The sequence below is a fragment of the Oncorhynchus keta genome, chromosome 7 (assembly GCF_023373465.1).
Source record: "Oncorhynchus keta strain PuntledgeMale-10-30-2019 chromosome 7, Oket_V2, whole genome shotgun sequence".
Taxonomy (NCBI): domain Eukaryota; kingdom Metazoa; phylum Chordata; class Actinopteri; order Salmoniformes; family Salmonidae; genus Oncorhynchus; species Oncorhynchus keta.
In genome coordinates, this window is record NC_068427.1 from 8,476,488 (window position 1) to 8,499,821 (window position 23,334).

General features: G+C 40.5%; 1 protein-coding gene across 1 annotated transcript; it reads right to left on the reverse strand.

Annotated features, from left to right (window-relative positions):
- Positions 1 to 2,704: 2,704 nt before the first annotated feature.
- Positions 2,705 to 6,846, reverse strand: twist2. The gene is made up of 2 exons (XM_035773165.2): positions 6,091 to 6,846; positions 2,705 to 3,196 (listed from the first exon to the last, which is right to left on the reverse strand). The coding sequence occupies exon 1, from the start codon at positions 6,605 to 6,607 to the stop codon at positions 6,122 to 6,124; it is 486 nt and encodes a 161-aa protein (XP_035629058.1). The 5' UTR covers positions 6,608 to 6,846; the 3' UTR covers positions 2,705 to 3,196; positions 6,091 to 6,121.
- Positions 6,847 to 23,334: the final 16,488 nt, after the last annotated feature.

The following is a 23,334-nucleotide window of genomic DNA, read 5'->3' on the forward strand; positions in this document are numbered from 1 at the left end:
CTGTTGAATATGAAGTGCACAGCCCTCTAGGCTACATGGATATAGGCTATCCATTCATAGACTCTTCTACACTGTTGAATATGAAGTGCACAGACCTCTAGGCTACATGGATATAGGCTATCCATTCATAGACTCTTCTACACTGTTGAATATGAAGTGCACAGCCCTCTAGGCTACATGGATATAGGCTATCCATTCATAGACTCTTCTACACTGTTGAATATGAAGTGCACAGCCCTCTAGGCTACTTGGATATAGGCTATCCATTCATAGACTCTTCTACACTGTTGAATATGAAGTGCACAGCCCTCTAGGCTACTTGGATATAGGCTATCCATTCATAGACTCTTCTACACTGTTGAATATGAAGTGCACAGACCTCTAGGCTACTTGGATATAGGCTATCCATTCATAGACTCTTCTACACCGTTGCATGAACATCCATACCTGACTTGTTCCAGGGTTTAATCAATAAGTCACTTAATACCACATAGCATGTAGCATTTAATTGCCACTTTATATCTGGTTGCAATCAGAACCACATATATTCAAATTATTCATACAGATTGCAAAACAATGTACCCCTCCGGGCTTAAATTATACATCATTGTAAGATAGACAAAACGTTATTCAAAGAAGGCTAAACATCTGTGCTATTGTTAAATTACATATTGATATTATATTGATAATTATTAACAGGGTGGTATATCAGAACTTATACCATGGGTATGACAAAACATGTATTTTTACTGCTAATTACATTGATAACCCGTTTATTACAGCATAAGGCACCTCGGTGTTTTGTGATATATGGCCAATATATCACGCTAAGGGCCGCATTGTGTTATGCATAAGAACATCCCTTAGCCATGGTATATTGTGGCAATATACCACACCACCTCGGCCCTTTGTGCTTAAATATGCATTATTATAAAATAAATGTAAAAAAGCTTGTTTATTCTTGTTGCTTTAATTGAATGGGGTCTCGTTTTCCAGCTGAGATGTAAGATGAGCATACCAGATGCATCTTTATTTTTCAAGTGTTTCCCAAACAAGCAAGTAGAGAGAACATTTGGTAAGTGCATTAAACCATGTGTTGACACCGTACTGATAGGATCAAAAGAAAGCAGCGCTGCTCTCGGATCAGCTTTCTCCATTCAAATCTTACCTTAAACATTATAATTATTCCACAATAGTGACGACGGATCAGCTCCTAGAGAAAACACTTCGGCTACATGGTAAGAAAGTTCTAACGATGATCTTAACGCTACGAAGTCTCTGGGAAACGAGGCCCTGAACAGGTGCGTGCAATGAATATGGGCCTAGGGCTACTGGATTGGATGCAGGTGTGAGCATGGGAAATAGATAGGCCTATGTGACTTCACGTTCCAGCTTCCTATTTGAGTATGCTAAAGGCTAGCCTACTGCAGCATCCAAGAGCATCACAACTGGAGAACATTACTGTACATCGCAGGTGCTTCCCCTTCAAAACGCTGCCAGATTTCCTCCACCAGGATTTGAACACTCATCTTGAAGTTTAATTCAGGTTGTTTGGTGTATGTCTGCCAGTAGCTTGCAGTCAGGCTTCTATGTTGAGGCATCGTTATCAAAATATGAATTCGTCTTACATGACTTAACATCATGGTTAACCACCATAGGTGAGTTTGCTTTTTTTACAAGTCATTTTCGTAATATTTCCCGAAGGCGCCATGCAGTGAAATTCAACGTTTTTGTAGGCCTGGCACCTTTTTCAAAATGACAATAACCCTATAATTTGACAATGGGCATGCAAGACAATAAAAGTCAACAGCAACGTTATAGCAACGGTTTGTCATAGTGGAATGAATGCCAAAACGCTGAACTTGCACTGAGTGACCCGCACTGTGCAAACTGTGTTTAACAATAAGGTCCTTTCACTGTTTAGAGATGTATATCTTAACCAAGTCTGGGAAAATTGAACGTAAACAATTGTATGCTTTGAGAGTGTGTGGGTTAGATTGAAAGGGAAAATTAAGAGGTCTACCAGGGGCCCGGTATTTAAAAGCTGCGTGATAGTTATTGTCGTTATCTGCGGTTGTTCGGGCTCCCTTGGTCGTTAAAGAATTCCCCTCACGGCATCGCTATTTAAATGATTACGTTGTTATTAAGGCGGACAATACTTTTATATGCCTTTGGTTTGAAACTGGCTCGAATTACCCCCGCTGTTAATAAAGCCCGGCAGTTTTAATTTGACGGTTTTTAGCGGGTGATTATTTTTTTCCACAACAAGAGGAGAAAGAAAAGCTCAACAAAATCTCACACTAAGCAGTGAAAGGAGTGTTTGTTTTCGCCTAGTCTATGAAATTATCCTGAGAAAATATGGCAGAGACCCTTCCTCAAACAAACACTATTAGCGAGTAACAATAGTCATTAGCGAGTAACAATAGTCACACATATCACACACAGTAGTGTCGTGGATTTTTTTTACAGTCACAAAGAAATAATGCAATTGTTTTTCTTAATTAAATCTCAAACAAGATGCAAAACGATCAGGAGAAAAAAGGGGTATGGTTTTTACTCAGTTTATTTGAGTTTAAACTTTTTTATTTGTGTAGCCTACTGGAATTATTTACATTGATATATAATGTAGGGGATATAGCATATGTCATAATGGCACAATTGCTACGGTATTCTATGGAAACATAAATCAAAGGGCTCAACTTCATCATTCAAAAATATGTGTTTTAATAAATAGGCAAAAAAAAAACGGAGTTGAACATCCATGGAGCGTACTTCAATAACGTATTCTAAATTGCATTGGTCCCTTACAAGCTGAAGATACTTACAGGTATGTACAATAAGAAACATTTATATACTTCTATGTATTGTTTTTAAAAACAGAACGAAATATAATTTCCCCCCAAAAAATATCAAATATGGCTTTTCCTACTATCATCACCGACATGAAAACAACGTGATAATGCACCAGTAGACACTAGAAGCGTCATACCACACTGTCTGACAACACTGTCTGAGTATGCAACATGATTTTCAAGGTTATTTTGACTCCTTTTCACACTGTTCCATGTGTTAGGTAATTGCACTCAACGCACTCCAGGAGAGCTGTGTGTCACATTTACGTCTCTTGACAATGTTTCTGAGGTTCGTGGGTTCTTCAATAGATTTGGTGTCTTCATACTTTGTAGAAGTAAACAGTCTATAACAGTAAAAAAACAAAACAAAAAAAAACATCAAAATGTTAGCACCAATTACCAAAATGACAGATTTATTGCATATATATTATCAAGCAAAAGCTTTACAATATAGTTTAACTAATACATCACATGCATAGCTTTATTGCACTTAATTCCTGAAAGAGAATGCTAAGGCTAGCAATGACACCGTGCATTGTCTATTGGCCTTAAGGGTGGCACAAGTGTCTATTTGAAACGTTCACTGGCATAGGAAGTCATTAATGAAAGAATAATTTCGCACTGAGTGAAACCATATGTCAACAACGGAAAGGGATTTCATTTTAAATGTGGTGCATAAACCACAGTGGTCTATGTAATTGCATCACTGGAAAATAACAGAACAGGCCAAATAGACTGTAAGGGATATGAGCACCTGTCCGTTTTAGGATGTTTTCATTTCTATGGAAGAGTGAACATACAGCATCATAAATCTATGATAAATATTTATGCAGTTATATTATTGCGAATGTTGTCTATGCAAATGCATTTCACTTCATTCACAGTTGGCTACATTTCCTTTCAGTAATTTATGAGGCAAAGTGTAAATGCCGCAATTAGCCTATATTTCTATTAGACTTTAGAGGGCCGTTTTGTTTCTTGAATTCGTTTAATAAATATTGCTCGGCTAGAATTTGCTATACATAGTGAGTATGTGTGGGTTAAACATATTTGTATTCGTTTTGTTCAATAGCCCATGTAAGAAGGGGAAAAGAGCTAAGCTGATTACATCAGCCAATAGGCTAATGCACGTATAAGTAGCCAAGTCTCTGGGCCTAGTTTTGATTTGAGCCTCATAAATTGTTGATAATATTTTAATTATGTCGTTTTAATGAGAACAAATGAATGTAAAGACCACATCCCAAGAAAAATAACATGTCATTCTGGGTTTGTCTCTTATTTTCCTTTGACATGCCTTCCTCACACAGGCTAATGAAACCCCAAACAGCATTGGCAGCTGCATTTGATATTGAAAAGACGTCCGGTAAAGTTCGAGAAGGACCACCTTCAAATGTACAGTGTTTACACAAATCGCCATAGTGTCGTTTATTTGTCCTCTTTACAGAAGAGCTGGTTTAATAAAGCCTACGACAACCAAGTCTTTCTGGTGATCGATTGATTTGCGAGTGGGCGGTCTGTAAACTACATGGTTCCAGTCCATGGAGCTAATCAAACCAAAAGCAGGCATTATTTCACTGGAAAGGTGTCCTTCGCTGTCACGATTTTGAATCCATGTTCAACTCATATACGACTTTAATATGTTTTCCAATACATCAGTAGGCTACTAGAATTGGTCTAACCTATTCAGAGCAGACATGTCATTTAATAGCATAGGTAAATGTGTGGCCTATACTCCTTTAGAAAGAAGTAGGCCTAGGCATATTAACAATGTTTATAATAATTATTTGAAGCAGCAAACCATTCCTAACCATTCCTATTTTTGAACATGTAGCCTATGCCATATCAAGGCTCTTCATTCTCCATTTGACAAAATGTGCATTAGATTTACACTACTCTAATTAGGTCAAGGGCACTGGACAAGAAAACAAATTCATTCAGATTGTTGTGTGGCATGCATAGTGATGCATGAATACGTCTCAATGACTTGCTTCACAGCGCAAAGCCGCACAACGGTTTGGGTAACGGTATGCAATGATAAGGGAAGTAGAAACTCTCAAAATACCGTATCCATTTATTTTTTTTACATGCAACCAGCTAGTATAGATAGCATTTAGTCCTAATGGCTCGCATATTTAATCAAACGCTGGTTTAAACTCTCAGGCCCAAGCCGAGCGTTGCCATTCCTGCGGCCTCCATACAAGAAAGTTCTCCATTGTGAATGTAAATTACCCGTGGTAGGCTGTTCAAGTCTACTGCGTTTTTATGCGGCCAACCACTCTCTCTCTCCCATAGGCCCTCCGTCTTAAAATGTCGTTAAAGAACGGACAAGGACTAAGTGCAAGACTCACATCTCACCGCAGAGTTTAATGTGTTTTCGAGCTGTCATGCCACTCTCAGCTGGGAAAAACCCCATACGTTTCTACCATTATTCACTCCCCCAGTGTCAGTGAAGCTATTTTATAGTTGTCTTTGATTGCTACCTCGGTGCTTGGCAAGTAAACAATGTTCCAAAACCATTATTTACATTAATAACACCAAGTTTCCATGTCCATAAATCATGAAGCAGCCATATTCTTATTGTAAATGAAGTACTCCATGACCCTCACTAACTTATTTTAAAGACCGTTTTCTTCTCATTTAGCAAAAGTGTTGTTGTCAAGCAATGCTGATGGAGCACTTGTTTAACTGTGTATTAACCTGGCTCATGCTCAGGTCATCCACACGCGTTTCTGCGCGTCAGACTCCGGGTGCGCGCGGACTGGTGAAATGTATGGCATGGATGTGTACGAATGTTATTTGTAGGCTATTGAGCTACCAGATTCATTTGATCATACAAATTCACGGAACAATTGGGTAGGTTACAATTATTCCGTACATAATTCACTATACTATTGTTATTACCTATAGAATTAGAGGGGACATGGTTTCGCTTTGAAATCAATAGCCTACCTGACGCTGACTTTAAACTAAAGCCACAACCTAATATTTGTTTCCCCCAGGGTCATTAACCAGTGCCAATGCTATAACTACTGTATGTGAGGTTCGCCATTATTATCACTTGTTAAATTTGCCCTATAATGTTCACGAATTTCAACTAGGATATAGGCTAGCCTATAGGAATAGGCCTACTCTTTATGTTCACAACTTGTATGCATAATCATCATCATCATCATCATTTAGGACTTATTTTTGGTTTTGTTTCGTCTCATGGGAGGTAAAAGCTGCATTTGCCACCTACCGCTTTGGCAATGAGTGAAGGGCTTTGGGTGCTAGTGCGTTGCAGACATTGACCACGCGCCCTCCATCCTCCACACAGAGAACGCATAACTGAGTCTCTCGTGCGCAACGTAGCTGCAGCTCGACATCTTGTTGTCCATCTCATCGCTTTGCAGCACCTGATAGAGGAAGTCTATGTATCTGGAGGCCAGTTTTAGTGTCTGGATCTTGCTCAGTTTATCCGAGGGTAGAGTGGGGATGATTTTGCGTAAAGACGAGAAGGCTTCGTTGAGCGACTGTGTCCTTTGCCTCTCCCTGACGTTGGCCAGGCACCGCTGGTTCTGCAACTCCTCGTAGGACTGATTGCTGCTTGGACTCGTTTTTTTGCCCCGTTTCACGGAACCCGGACTGCTGTCTTCGCTCGTCTTTTTACTGTGTCTCCTCTTCCTTCCAAATCTTTTCTGTTGTCTGTCCAACTCCTCCTCGCTGGTCACTAGGCTATCCACAGGGGAGATGGGAGAACTTGAGCCCTCTTCCATTTCTCGTTTAAAGAAATGCAAGGATATCGAAGAAAACACGGTCTCCACTTTTGAAGCCTGAGTTAGAAAATATATCCGAATATGCAGCCAGGCACCGACAGAAAGCCGTTTTAAAAAATGTCTTACTCTACGACTATTCTTCTCTTTACGTCTTGGGAGTCTGATACACTACTTTCAAACGTACGCTTGGCACCGTCCTTCTCTCGCAGGACGTTTTTCCTTACTTTTTGGGGGAAACTTTATCCAAGTTTCAGATGCTAAATAGTTGTCTGAGTGGAGGGGGAGGCAGTATTGGACTCTGATTGGCCAGCTAATAAACAGGAGGGAACAGTCTTAGGTTACACTCCATCATTCTAGCAGCCCAGGACTTCAGTCAGAACACATTTGATGGTCATGTCAAAACAATCAAATATGACAAAAGTAACAATAGGTCTATTATTATTATCTGCAATAATTCATGTTCTAGCCTTCCTATTCCAAATATAGTACGTTTATTTGATAAATGCATAATTCAAATTCTGAAAAGTGTGTTGTTTCTTATTTGGATATTAATGAACAATACACATTTAATTCCGTTATACTGACTATCTTAATATTGTGACATCAAGATAAACGATAAATAATAACCTAAATATATATAGGCTTATGTGTAATCTAAATCCTATATAGTTGATATCTCTCTATGATGCATCTCAATAGGCCTTCTATTCAAAATCAAATAAATGTATATTTGTCACATGCGCAGAATACAACAGGTGTAGTAGACCTTACCGTGAAATTCTTACAAGCCCTTAACCAACAATGCAGTTCAAGAGATATAGTTAAGAAAATATTTACTAAATAAACTAAAGTATAAAACAAAATAAAAAGTTAGACAATGAAATAACAATAGCAAGGCTATATACAGGGGGTACCGGTGCCGAGTCAATGTATGTACAGGTAAGTCGAGGTTATTTGTACATGCAGGCAGGGGTAAAGTGACTATGCAAAGATAATAAACAGCGAGTAGCAGCAGTGTGAAAACAAGGGGGGTCAATGTAAATAGTCCGCTGTTAAGGAGCATTTTGGACCTAGACTAGGTGCTCCGGTACCGCTTGCCGTCCGGTTAGCAGAGAGAACCTATAAATCTATAAGTTCAGTGAACATTTAGTTTGTGAATACATAGAAAATACTTACCCTATACAGACAGTTGGGAATAGATACACTAGTTCACTAATTAATCAAAAGTGTGTATGCTTTCCCAGCTTTTATCATGTGGAAGTCACCGAAAAGGTAACGTGTTTCTGTGAATGCCTCCAGTGGACGTTTCGCATTGGCGTTTTGGCAAAGTTCCACCTCTTCATGTGTGATGTCATGTTTTCTACACATAACGGTGCGCAAGTGGCTCGTAATAACGGCCGAATTCTCTGCTGCCAAAATGCTTTTAACATTGGAGTAAAATCCCACTGTTATATGTGTTTTACCTATACATTTATCTGTAATATTAAGATATAATTCATTGAAATCCTTCCTCATAATTATGAAATACTTGAATTGCACCATGAGTTTGATTGCTTGGTAATATGTGTGAAGGATTAAGCCTAATAACAAGTGAGTATATTCACCCAGATGCAATATATAGATTTTATTTTGTGCAATGTTATTCTTATAAACGGTCAATTATATGAAATCAAATACTGTAGCCTACTTCAATACCTCTCTGAGCAACACAATCTCACACTCAATTCGTGTAAATATGCACAAAAATATTTAATCAGATTCCGTGCATTTTTCTGCAGTTTTGTCTGGCTTGATTCTTGTGAAAATACCAAATTGTGCGACTTCATTCATATGAAAATATTTTTTTGGGGGGGGCAAACTTCGGAACAATTTTTGACAGTTGTTGAAGCAATGCTTTTTGGGCAATGATGTTCTACACTCCCTTTTTTGTGTCCCACATTTATTTAAATATAAAAAACGTGTCAACAACCCAATTTTGTTAATCAACCAGGTTGTCACCGAAACACTTATATTATAATAGTAGCCTTGTGTTTTTATTTGATTTGATTAATGCCAATGTTGTTTTCTATGCTTGTTTTTTTCTTAATACTTTAGGATCCTGGTGCTATGTCTGATTTGGTGAGGGTTGCCAGATTGGAGAAAAAAACGGTATTTTCCAAATGTCTTGTGTCATATCGATGAAGGTATTGATTGGGGAATGGGGATACATTTTCATGATGGGAAATAAATTAATCAATAAATGTGGGGAAACAGAAGACCTGCAAAGAAAATCTGTTTGGTTTAAATTTCCCTGGTACAACTGCGTGGTATTTGAACTATAACGAGTCTGGACTATGATCAATTAAGCAGTTAAATGGATAATGTATCATGTAAAGTAACGAATTATGTTGGCACTTCCAAGGCCATTTCATGATGATTATTGCAGTTGTGTCAATCATGTTATATACTTAGACTATCGTAACAAGGACTACGCATGCATTGTAGGCCTACTGCCTCTGCCTAGGTTTTCATGGCAATGACTGTTAGAGCTCACTTTGTCACGTATGAGCCCTGGTTAGAGTCCCTGTTGCAGCTTTCACTTTTTTCCCGCTACACTGGTGGCGGCGTTGCGATCACGTCCAGCTCACGTCTAGTGGTGGGAAGCATTCTGTTTTTCAACATTGTGTTGGAATGTAATTACATTGATATAGCTAGTGAACAATGGATAAGCAACAATGGGCATGATGGATAGAAGTAGTCACTACAGGTGACTACAGGTAGTCAAGCCTTACATTAACGTTGCCTGAAGCTAAATGGAAAGGGCTATGCCTTGACCAGTTATTCAAAAGAAAATCCTCTGTAACTGTCTACTTTACGTAAGTTAACTTAACAGTGTGGACCCGGAACAAACGCATTCTGCACATTTACAAACTACCTGTTTAAAGTGTTATTACAAGCATGGTGTTCTGTTGTTACTGAAGCATGTATCAAATAACCTGACAATGACCCACATCATATGGGTAGACAAATAATGTGTGTTGTGCAGCAAAACACAACTATCCTTTTTTAAGGATGCAAACCAGTGATAGGAATCACTGTTGATCCATCCTGTTTGATCTAATGAGGAGGATGTAGGATTTCTGCTGCCTAGAATCCAGGCCTTTCCCAGTCATGAAGGATGAAGCTAGGCCCCTCTTGGTTCTCATTTCGAAAACTGAACTCATATTAGAGGTTATATGACAGACTCTCCTATACCACTTTTCCCAAAATGTTATAACACCAGAGATTGTAAATAAACCCTTTTTAATGTGATATAACTTGTATCATTATTATAGGGCTGTGAAACCCACGGCCAAATGGCTTCAGACTGAACATTTCTCACTGGAAATTGCTGCTGACATTGAACATAGCTTATTGCTTTCTTCAGTGGAAACAGAATATGTATAAAAATGCCAAATATACCAAAAGATAAATCAAACAGAGATGAATGACTATTTAACCATGTTAATCATTACTGGACCATGCAAACTTTTAAAGATAATGAATACATGACTTCTAACTACAAATATTTTATTAAAAATAATTCATTCTAGGGGAGGGTTTGGCCGGCCGGGATGTCCTTTTCATATCGCACTCTAGCGACTCCTGTGGCGGGCGAGGCACATGCATGCTGACATGGTTGCCAGTTTTATGGTGTTTCCTCCGACACATTGGTGCGGCTGGCTTCCTGGTTAAGCAAGCAATGTGTCAAGAAGCAGTAAGGCTTGGCAGGGTCGTGTTTTGGAGGACGCATGGCTCTCGACCTTTGCAGCGATGGGACAAGTTGCAGAAATGGGACAAGACTGTAACTACCAATTGAGGAGACAAAAACGGATAAACGTTTTTTTTTTTAAATAAAATGTAAAATAAAATGAATACAAAAGTCATAAGTTGGCTATAAGATGAGTACAAACAAAGTGAGTGTGTATATATGTTTGTAAGTGTTTGTGTGTGTGTGTGTGTGTGTGTGTGTGTGTGTGTGTGTGTATTATGGTGTGTATTATAGTGTGTATTATAATTTCCCATCATAAAAATGTATAACCATTCCCCAATCAAATATCTTCATCTATCCCGAAAAATAAAACATCTGGAGACAGCCTTGTATTAAATGCATTATGAAGAAAATGTTGTTATGTCGGCTCCACTAAATATGAAATGCGTTATGAAGAAAATCGTGTTGGCCTACACTTGCCTACACCAAAAAGGGCCTTTCTGACTACAAGTGCACCAGTATCCTAAAGTATTAAGTGAAAACAAGCATAGAAAACAGTATTGGCATTTATTTTAAAAATAAGGCTACTATTATTTAGATGATAATCTGGTTGATAAAAAAATGCCTGGATCGAACCAGGGTGTCTGTAGTGACACCTCTAGCATTGAGATGCAGTGTAAAAGATTGTTCTGAAGTTGGCCCCCCCAAACATGTATTTTCCTATGAATGAAGTCGCACAAAAGTGTGTGCATTGAGTGTGAGATTGTGTTGCTCTAAAATTAACTTTATGAACAACACTTGAAAATGCAGCCAAGCCTACTGATAAAATAGCTATATAGGTTTACATGTTTATATGTCTTACAAATATGGAGGCATAATGCATTTACTGTGTTATTTGTTACATTAGCCTACTGAATAAGCGAATCTCAGATGTACTTTTTGCAGAGACCTATTTTTTAAGTTGCGCAATTATTTTGAACACATGTAAGTGGGCCTGGTGTGAGGACATTCTGGCAGCCTCTCAAAGGTCCCTGCCTGTACGGCCATCTCTGTGCCGGGTCTGGTGTATCTCTTTGACTAGGATGGTAATAATGCATGTCACACTGCTTTTACCCACGTCCAGTGCTCCCAAAACCGACTCTGGGAAGTCTCCGAAAAGGTCAAGTTTGGTCACTAGTAATTGAAGCTGATGATATCTTGGGTTTGAAGAAATACTGTATGTAATATTTAACATTCTAGAAATATGCATTAACCATCAATAGACATGGCAGCACTTAAAATACACACACACACACACACACACACACACACACACACACACACACACACACACACACACACACACACACACACACACACACACACACACACACACACACACACACACACACACACACAGATTTCCTCTGATTATGCCCCCTGACCTTTTGCTCCATGTCAGCAGGGTTGCAGGAGGCCAGTTTACCTAGGATAGATTAGAGGGGGGGGCTGATTTTAAACAGTGACTGGGGGCTATACAATGTCGTTCTGGGCCAAGAATAAGCAGTTTCATCGAATTCAAGTTAACTCTATTTTACATTTTTTTCTATTTTATCTAATATCTTAAGCTATCTTGTCTATTACATTTGTATAGTTTGCCATGTATGTGTATGTTCTTCCTGGACCCCAGGAAGAGTAGCTGTTGCTTGTGCAGTAGCTAATGGGACAACAGCTACTCAACCTATATGGCCGTTTTGTCTTTATCATGACACAAGTCAATGTTTATAGTGCATCATAATTGACTTATACTGTATTTCATGTTGTAAAACACCTGTTAGATTGATGCCTTATCCTGGTGAGAGTGAGGGGTGATTCTCTCCTTTGAGAGTCTGCGTGTGTGTGTGTGTGTGTCTGCAATGCATGTATGTGCACGTGTGTGTATGAGATGACCCACATCAGATCAAAGATGAGCTCAGGGCCGTATTTCACCCGGGCAGAATGACGCATTTATATCTCCCTGACACCTCCAAACCAGCTCCACATGGGCCCGGCCTCCCCTTAATAAGCCCAGATCTTTTCTACAGAGGCCTGTCACATCAATCGACACACATCCTCCGCATGCAGCACGCTGACTTCAGATCAGGGTAATAAATAGAAAACGAGTGGCCGGGGGAGATGTGGAAAAAAAGAATAATAAAAAGATGACCCGGCATGTGCGGCATCAGTCAAGGCTTTTATGAAGCGTCTGCCTAAAAAGCCAAATCGATGGGTTTGGCCCCCGCCAAGGGCTTCAGATCTGACAAAGGTTAGGGAAGTGTTATGAAAGGTTATGAACGAGATGATTTGTTGGGGCATTCTGTGATGAGTGGAATTTTACTGTCCATGTGCATGCCAAGATTGGTTACCTCGGGGTTTGGGCCGCAACCCTTACAAGGCTTACCCCAAATGATCTTGGCAAGTGGATCTAAAGCAGTCAGATGAGAGCATGTGTGTGTGTGTGTGTGTGTGTGTGTGTGTGTGTGTGTGTGTGTGTGTGTGTGTGTGTGTGTGTGTGTGTGTGTGTGTGTGTGTGTGTGTGTGTGTGTGTGTGTGTGTGTGTGTGTGTGTGTGTGTGTGTGTGTATGTGTCATGGTGTGTGAGGGAGAGCATGTGTTTCATACCAAGATGAACAAAAGATGTTCAGCAGAGAAAGAGCTCCAGCTGGTTTTCATCGGTAGCACTGCTTGTGTCAATTACTAACAGTGCAATCACTTTTAATGTTGCTACTGGTTTTTCTGCTTCCATGAACAGATTACCGTTCACATCACATACTGATCGATACTTGTTGCTCTGCAATTGCAATTGATATTGCTTTCTATTTCCAAACCTGCATTTCCTAGTACCGTCATTACTCTGAAACACACAAATGTGTCCTGCTTTAGCTTGTAGGCCTTTCCTGCAGTCAAATGACCTAGTGGCCTCATGGATGGAATGTTATTCATGTTTTGCCTAATTTCCTAATTAATGAATATTATTTAAAGGGAAATGCCGAAAATCTGGTGTTTCTATGTCAAACAGTTTTGTTATATTTCAGTCTTCTGTGATGTATATAAAGTGCACTATTGGGATGCAAACTCAAAATGCAATACATTTCAACTCTATATCTGACATGGTACAGGTGTCTTCTTTTTTTTAAGCCCCATAACCATGTGTGCGAGGTGTATACTTTTGTTTCAAAGTAGATTTGTTTAAAATTACCAATAAAACACTGTGTGGCCCTGATTTAGCCCACTGCAGTAAAAGGTTAAACATCACGTTCGATGTGGCACACTGAATTGCTACATGAGGACAAACTTTGCTCTGTTATCCACCCTTGGACACACTGAGTGACACATGAAGGGTAAACAATTCCCCCACACACACTATAGTCTGTAAACATCACCTGTTCAGGGACCACTACTACCAGGGAAAGACTGGGGCCAGAAATCGGGCCATGCAATTCTAACACACAGGCCCATTTTTTCCTCTAGGATCACACATCAGCCCATTACTTTCCTCGATTTAGACAGGCCCACTTGACAAAAGATGGACCAGCCCATCTGTCATTTGCTAGTAGAACTACCCAATAGCTGGTCCATCTCTGACTACCACCAACACCACCACTACTGCCGACCATTACCCAATCAAGGAGGAAGTGGCTTTTCAGCAAAATGTAGAGATTTCCCCATATTGCAGCACTCTTTTCCAGTAAGGAGGACTTCTTCAGCATTACCAATGAAAATGTCCTCATAGGTATTGGTTATACAAGTTCGGGCAACACTGGAGAACATAGACTCTTAGAGTTACAAATGTAATCTCTGATTACTGTGAGATAAAACGTTGAGAAAGAAAGACCCCACTCATAGACAAAATGTCCAGATAATGTCCACATTTTTGAACAGGTGTAGATGATTAAAAGATGCATTGTGAACTTATTTTGATCAGGTTTTAAAAGTGTAAAACAGACAAGATGAGGACTCATGACCCATGTTGGCGCCAGGTTTAAACAGAGTTTCTGTTTGGGGCTGGTTTCCCAGATGTTGATTAAGCCTAGTCCTGGACTACCAGGCTGAGGTTTTCTGGGAAGCCGGCCCAAAGTTTTCTTTACTTATGACATCATATGCCTGGCATGCAGGTAATTTTGTTAAATACATTTTTATTAGGCAAGTCAGTTAAGAACACATTCTTATTAACCCTAGTGGGTTAATTGCCTTGTTCAGGGGCAGAACGACAGATTTTTACCTTGTCAGCTTGGGGATTTGATCTACCAACCTTTCAGTTACTGGCCCAACGCACTAACCACTAGGCTACCTGCCGCCCCTTATCACACACTATAGTTTGATAATCAGACCCTATATTTATGGTAAGCCCCTTTGGTGAATGAAGCAAGAGGCAATATCAGTGAGTGGGGCCAGTTAGTGGGGCCATAAAACCGTAGGCACTAAATCACAAAGATTCATTCTTCACTTTAGTATACCTCTCAGTGGCTCTCGATTCATACACTATATATACAAGATTAGTGGATTTGGCTATTTCAGCCTCACCCATTGCTCACAGATGTATAAAACCGAGTACACCGCCATGCAATCTCCATAGACAAACATTGGCTGTAGAACGGCCTTACTGAAGAGCTCAGTGACTTCCAATGTGGCACCGTCATAGTATGCCACCTTTCCCTTTTCACCAAATGTCTGCCCTGCTAGAGATGCCCCTGTCAACTGATACGTGCTGTTATTGTGAAGTGTAAATGTCAAGGAGCAGTGTGTAACAATGTGTGTAACAGCTTGAAGCATTTAGGATTGTTATGACGCAGGTTTCTAATAGATGTTCAATCTCCAGTGTGGACAGTACATTCAGGGGTATAGAGAGCAAAATAGGTGGGAATTGTCCACTTCTATGTGCAAGGAGCCTATCCTCACTGTGGAGTTACACTCAGGTCAGGATATGCTGACTGTGCCCAATGCTGAAGTCTAGCATATTGGGCCCAAAAAAAGGGACTTGTCAAAAAGTCAATAGATCAACAACAACAAAAATCTGGCGAGTTACTTCTAATCTGTTTAATCAGTAGTTTTCTAGAAATGTGTAACTTAGAGACTGCAGCTAAATGAGAATATAATGGAGAAACGTTTGGGATACCTCCATCAAAATGCTTCACTTGGCCATGGTAACAATGTTTGAGGCATACATGTTGTAAAAAACTAAAACGTTGTTCCTATTGTCTGTGCATATTGCTTTGGGAATTGGAAAAATCAAACTGGTATTTCTCTCCACTGAAATTGGGGCCCTATAGTGCAAAGTCATGAACTTTCTCCCCTTGCTTCCCCCCACAGTGAGACTCAACTCACACTCAACTCAAACACGTTTCGTTGACTTGACAGTGAAAGAAAACGGTCTTGCCAGAGCAATTATGTTGGCGAAAACGCAATTATATTCATTATGCATGCACAACCTCCAGGATCTGAACTTCAAACACAGTCTGGAATAGAGGGTTTCTTGCTGATGGGACAGAGAGTCAAATACTAATTAAGTAAGAAAGTGAGAGAGGGAATGGAGAGGGAACGGTCAGTAGGGTTCTGACAGAGGGAAGTTCACTCCTCTGCCTCCTGCACTAACACAGCTAGCATAATTAGCATTGTATTTGTGACCCTGGTGCCGAGGTTAGCATGGTAAGCATAGCTGCTGGGCCCAGGTTGACTGTGCCCTGTTTAGGTACACAGTGCCTAGGTGGTCTGGAAGGCTAAAGCTGGGCTGGACTGGGCCAAAGGGGAGATTACCAAACTAAAGACTATAGGCAAACATGGGACCTGTTTGCTTTGCTGATTGGCTAAGACGTAGGGGTGAAGATGGGGTCATCGTCAGCGGAAGTCAACACTGAGGTAACACTTACAGTAAACTGTCAGTCCCAGCTCCTTACATATCACCTAGCCTACACCCAGGCCCATATCCTTAGGCCTTGTATAAGGAGTTGAGTGGACTTATGCATTGTCTACAGCACAATAAACCTCACTCTTGTGGAGCTCAAGCCAGACACCAATATGATCACTTCATAATAAAATCACACACTGAGTAAAAGTATGGTGGTATGGACATGCTAACATGCAATTTCTCTATCCAGGCTAGACTAGCATTACAAGCAACTACTGCTACAATCGCTTGCAGCACTCTAAGTGCTTAACAACTAGAATAGCCTTAAAGTGTCTCTGTTTATCTAGACTCTCTGTTTAGAGTGTTTGTGCTGGGCACCAGGAGAGCTGTGATTCCAATCCAAAGAGGAAATTATTGAAGGTCCCAATGCTCGTCTGAGAATACTTCAAATGGGGCCCCCCGCCGTTTGGCCCCATCAGCAAAGGGCCCCGAGACGTATTGTAAAGACGACAGCAGGCTTTCCCCACACACCACTCTGAGTTATTAGCTCCCAGGCTAAAGCAGCACAGCGGCCCTGTGAAGAGGAATGGTAATGAGAAAAACAGATGAGGTATTTAACTAGCGTTTCACAGCTATTAAAGAGGCGTAGACCGACTGGCCACCGGTCGGTCTGGTGTGGAGTCAGCATTTCTCTTCGGCTTCTGCTTCATCAAATGGCTCTTCCTGTTCTCGCCTTTCCAAATTACTTCAGGTATTTGTGATGCTGTTATTTCGTAATTAAATGGTTTGAATCAAATGTATTAACTTAATTGTAACTTAGGAGATCCTCATTAAATGTTTTGTTATTTTGTAATATTGTGAGTTCTGAAATGGTCTTTATAAAAAAAAATGTAAAAGCTTTTATGTATTTAATTTCCTAGGCACACACACTTGGTTTCCTATTAAAGCCACAGTCTGTAAGACTGTCTATCACTGCTGGCCCAGGAGTGAATTTTGGGCCTGCGGTCCAGATAAAAGATGCGTATTGAACATAGCCTTTGTAGAAAGCAACTCATTTCACGGGGAGTTGTAAAATATAAATTGTCTGAGGACTGTGGTTGAGTAGGAGGATGGAGAGAATAGACTTTGAACATCAGAGTGATCGAAGATTCATTTGGATGGGAAGTAAAGCCCAGATGCAGTGTGATGTTACATTTACGTCATTTAGCAGACGCTCGTATCCAGAGCGACTTCCAGGAGCAATTAGGGTTAAGTGCCCTGATCAAGGGCATATCGACAGATATTTCACCTAGTCGGTTGAGGGATTCAAACCAGCCACCTTTCAGTTACTGGCCCATCACTTTTAACCGCTCGGCGACCTGCCCATATTACCATAGACTTCTTATTTCACTTAGACCTCAGTGTGCGATATCGCACGGAATCCCTTCCATGAGCGGGTTTCATGTAAGTATAGCCATGCCGGCCATATTTTTCATCTTACACCAATAAACAGTTCCAAAAGCAGCCCTTTCCTGGCAGCTGATGTTTTGCCCTTCTGAGAGAAGTAGAACAAGTTAGAGCCATATGATGGAACCCAGTTACAGAACAATGTTGCTGTGAGTGAATTGGGGCATCACAGTCTACTAAAAGCCACCATGGTTATTTCAATTAATAATACCTATTCTTTCTTGAAGAATGGGCTGTAAAGGCTTTATGAGCTTAGTACAACTCTTACCCTATCATAATCCCTATCTCATAATAATATTCAAATAGTGTTTCTATCATGTACTATTTTGTGTGCTGTTGTTCCATTATTATTTCAGGTTCAAACCTAAAACATATCAGAAGCCCTGGCCTAACCAATAGGCCTTTTCTTAAAATAAACATAGGCAATTTCTATCATCCTGCATATACACATACAGTGGGGAGAACAAGTATTTGATACACTGCTGATTTTGCAGGTTTTCCTACTTACAAAGCATGTAGAGGTCTGTAATTGGTATCATAGGTACACTTCAACTGTGAGAGACGGAATCTAAAACAAAAATCCAGAAAATCACATTGTATGATTTTTAAGTAATTAATTTTCATTTTATTGCATGACATAAGTATTTGATCACCTACCAACCAGTAAGAATTCCGGCTCTCACAGACCTGTAAGTTTTTCTTTAAGAAGCCCACCTGTTCGAACTCGTTACCTGTATAAAAGACACCTGTCCACACACTCAATCGAACAGACTCCAACCTCTCCACAATGGCCAAGACCAGAGAGCTGTGTAAGGACATCGGAGATCAAATTGTAGACCTGCACAAGGCTGGTATGGGCTACAAAACAATAGGCAAGCAGCTTGGTGAGAAGGCAACAACTGATCAATGATCAGTGATCATGAGGAAGGTGAGGGATCCGCCCAGAACTACACGGTAGGACCTGGTCAATGACCTGAAGAGAGCTGGGACCACAGTCTCAAAGAAAACCATTAGTAACACACTACACCGTCATGGATTAAAATCCTGCAGCACACGCAAAGTCCCCCTGCTCAAGCCAGCGCATGTCCAGGCCCGTCTGAAGTTTGCCAATGACCATCTGGATGATCCAGAGGAGGAATGGGAGAAGGTCATGTGGTCTGATGAGACAAAAATATAGTTTTTTGGTCTAAACTCCACTCGCCATCTTTGGAGGAAGGAGAAGGATGAGTACAACCCCAAGAACACCATCCCAACCATGAAGCATGGAGGTGGAAACATCATTCTTTGGGGATGCTTTTCTGCAAAGGGGACAGGACGACTGCACCGTATTGAGGGGAGGATGGATGGGGCCATGTATCGCGAGATCTTGGCCAACAACCTCCTTCCCTCAGTAAGAGCATTGAAGATGGGTCGTGGCTGGGTCTTCCAGCATGACAACGACCCCAAACACACAGCCAGGGCAACTAAAGAGTGGCTCCGTAAGAAACATCTCAAGGTCCTGGAGTGGCCTAGCCAGTCTCCAGACCTGAACCCAATAGAAAATCTTTGGAGGGAGCTGAAAGTCCGCATTGCCCAGCGACAGCCCCGAAACCTGAAGGATCTGGAGAAGGTTTGTATGGAGGAGTGGGCCAAAATCCCTGCTGCAGTGTTTGCAAACCTGGTCAAGAACTACAGGACATGTATCTCTGTAATTGCAAACAAATGTTTCTGTAGCAAATATTAAGTTCTGCTTTTCTGATGTATCAAATACTTATGCCATGCAGTAAAATGCTAATTAATTTATTAAAAATCATACAATGTGATTTTCTGGATTTTTGTTTTAGATTCCGTCTCTCACAGTTGAAAAAATTACAGACCTCTACATGCTTTGTAAGTAGGAAAACCTGCAAAATCAGCAGTGTATCAAATACTTGTTCTCCCCACTGTATAAGCAGTCTGAGCATGTCCTATTATGCCAGGGAAACTGCTTCGAGATTGTAAAAGTGGGTTTACCCCAATCCAGATCGAACCCTCCATACTGTAGCCGACTGATGAATTGACAACTTCATTTTTATTCTCCCGGAGATTTGTAGCATTTTTACAGGCATTTCGCTCTACTTCCTCTGGATCCCCGTTTCGCTCAACAGAATGCGATGGGCTAATTATATAGGCCCGGGGTTTCACGAGGTCGCCCGATAAACACACCTGCCAGCTCACAGCAAACTAGCAACCCAGTGTTCAAGACTTTATGGAGTTTGTCCGTTTTGGTAGGACTAAACCGGATGTTAAATCAACAAACAAGCATTGGACGCAAAAACTAAACTAGACAAATCTTGACGCAATCCACAGACTGGTGACCCATACACATCGTGACGTATTTCATTATGCCATACGTCATGTTCACAACATTTTACCACGCTACTGAATGGACACGTGTAGTGTTTGTAACACAAGACGGAGGAGAGCCTGTCGCTCGTCATAGAGATCGCATTTATTTTGGGAGATTGCTAAAATATGACCTTTTCATTCAAGACATGATAAATAGATTGTTTCAGGTGATAAAACATGTTTTGTTTAATTACTTTTTCCTCAACTTGTTTCTCTAACTTTATAGCAAGTCAAGCTAGCTGTAGAGCAGAGCTCGCTAGCTAAAGGCTAGGTCGAAGATATCACTGTAGCTAACAAGTTCTACCTAATAATTAGCATAAAAAACGAATGTCATTACCATCACAACAATAAACTAAGACAGGAGGCAACAGTCATGTAATATAATTGGCTTAACAACCAATGTGTAATATTTAACACTAATATTCAAATAGTACTCACTTATAGGAATGGATAATTGTTTACAAGTTGCTAGCCTATCACAAAGTATGTGGAATCCGTCTCTCAATGTAGCCTTCAAACGCAAGGGGGCCGTTGTGATTCCACTCTGTTGTGGACATCCGTAACGGAGTGCTTATGGGGATTGTGAACAAAAGGCTCGACTGGACATGTTTGCAGTGGACCTCGCAATTTCCTATCTCTTTGCTCACTCGTCTCATACGAAAGGCATTCTAGGTTAGGCGTGCTGTTGGGGTCAGGGTCATAGCTAGTAACTTAGGGCTCTATTCGATCTGTATCGTGGAAATTACAGCGTTACAGTGTGATTGAAAATGAAAGGCAATGTTCCCAGCCTTCGCAGAGATTGCATTCAAGGTTAACGCTGCAGCTGTCGGCCTTAATAATAGGGAATGACCTTTACTTTTGCAGCTCGCTATCTGTAACACTTCAGGGATACAGATTGAACAGAGCCCTTAGAGGTTTATGATCACTTTATTTTTTAAGTTCAGTACAGAAAACACCGATAGATTAGAATTTTAATGTCCATCAAGTTATCATTTCTCTTTGTCCAATAATCACAATTAGCCGATTTCCCCTTACATTTAATGACCGAGATAATGAGTAAAGTGGACCTATTTTCTAGCCTAGTCATCAAAGTAAAAGGCTGGAGCAGGCCTTCTGCACTATTATGGCATGTGTATCTCAAAAAACTATATGCTATGCAATACTGTGTATAAAAGTAGGCCAACCATGTATGTAAATTGTATATGTAACAAAATACCTGTACAAACAAAAATGAAAAATAAAATTGTTACCCAAAGATGGGCAAATAAAACATCCATTTTTTTGAAGACCGCAGGAAAAGGCTTGATTGTGTGTGTGATTTACATTTTCTGAATTTCTACATATTTTTCCTACCGTAATCGATAAAAGCGTGACTGTCCTGTAATTGAAAGATTGTTCCATGTTCGGTTGCTCCCCAGTCCCCACCACTCAATGCCTATCCAATATTTCCAACAGAGGGAGGTAGTGGTCAACGAGCATTACAGTCAAAGGTGTCAGAAAGTAATTCATTATAGGCTACCTCCAAGATCAGTAGATAATCAAGCACATTACTTGTTTAATCAAGTACATTACATGAATTGTGACATTAGATGAATGGCTGTTGATGTGATGAATGGTCCTCAATATAAGTTGAGTAAACAACCATAGAAACTAACAAAGTTATTTATTTCACAGTCCATAGTGTAAAGCACTTACTTACATCCACAGTCAAGTAAAACAGGTGTACAGTAGGCTACAGAGCAAAGGGGGAGTAAAGAAAACACCTGCCCTGTCTATGTAACATGGGGTGGGGGGTTAGAGGGGAGGAGTGTATGGTGGTGGTTAAAGAAAGGGTGTAACCCTGAAGGAGGTGGTGGGAATGGATCCACAGGTGACACAAACACCTGTGGGAGGGGTGACACTCCCATACTCCCATTTAGGGTCCTCTGAGAAACCTCACCACCATCCCCCCTTACATGTCCCCCACCCAAATGGACTTCCCATATTGCTGTGTGTTCCTGCGTTTCCAGTGAGGGTCATTAGCAGCACTAAAAGTACACGTGCAGGAGAACAGAGGGAGTGTGTGCACTGGGTATACGCCTTCTGTCTCCGTTTACTACGTCTCTGACTAAACCATACGTAGTATGAGTAGACAGGCACTACATTGACATCCATGGATTACATTGGGAGTCATTTACAGTGACAGTGTCAGTGAGACCTTGCTTAGCTGGTCCCAGTGAATAGAGGCCAGCTAAGTGGGAACAGAATGTGGAGTCACCGGAGTACATATTTTAACCATAAGGGAAATGGCTAAACCAAATGCTGCCCTGTGTGTGCAGGGGGAAAGCTAAAGGTCTCTACAGTGGGCCTGGACACCACAGCTGCAGATTCAATGTCACCAACAGGGCTTCGGGAACCATTACAAATACACACAGGTTGGTTGGATTCATTCCATCTTCGTTTCAAACTCCTAACCAGCATAGAGGAATACAGTCAGCATGGGGGGAATAATCTGGAAAACATACTGCCTAATTTAATTGTGTTAGGAATTCCCTGATTTGCCATCAAGCACAAATCCATTCCCCAGTCCAACCCAGCTTTACAGTTTCACCTCAATTACTCACAAGCACTAGAAAAACAATATACAGGTATCTTCATAATAAGTAGTATGAATATCAAAATGGTCCATTTGATGACAATACATAATTGATTAAATATAAACAACTAACAACCATAAATTAGAAAAGTTGAATAAATCATTAATAAAAAAGGTATGTTAATACATCAAAATAATACAAAAGAACCAAAATTATCAATACAAAATAATAAATAAATAAACAAATTGACGAATAAATACATTAATTCAAATAAATACAATTATTAATTCATTGGGATAAATTAACTTAGTGAAATGTGGGTGTCACACAGTCTAATTTACATGATCAAGTCCCTTGTAACAGTGTCTAATGAACAACAGCAAAAGGTTTCAAATTAACACTTCAGTATCATACTCCATACGATTCTGTTTTTGTTTTTTTACCAAGGTTAATTCAGTCCCATGCCAGCCTGCTTCGCTCCCCTGTGACAAGCACCATCCCTATGGGCTTGAGTCTGCCCCCGGTCCCCCATTCACTGTAAAACAACGGGCAACTCCAGAGAAACACTGACACTCAATTACCAATCCACAACACATTCAAATATTAAAAGCTGTGAGGGGCGCGGATGGCTGCAGAGAGAGGTGCACGACCTGGTGAGAAGTCTGCAGATGTCACTCAGCCCCTGATGTGATGCTGCCATTGACACGAACAGAGAAGAGGGCGTAAATCCCCCCCCCCCCCACGTA

Bases quoted from the DNA above. Each gene is read 5' to 3' on its own strand.
- twist2 (XM_035773165.2), bottom strand. From the start codon at position 6,607: ATGGAAGAGGGCTCAAGTTCTCCCATCTCCCCTGTGGATAGCCTAGTG.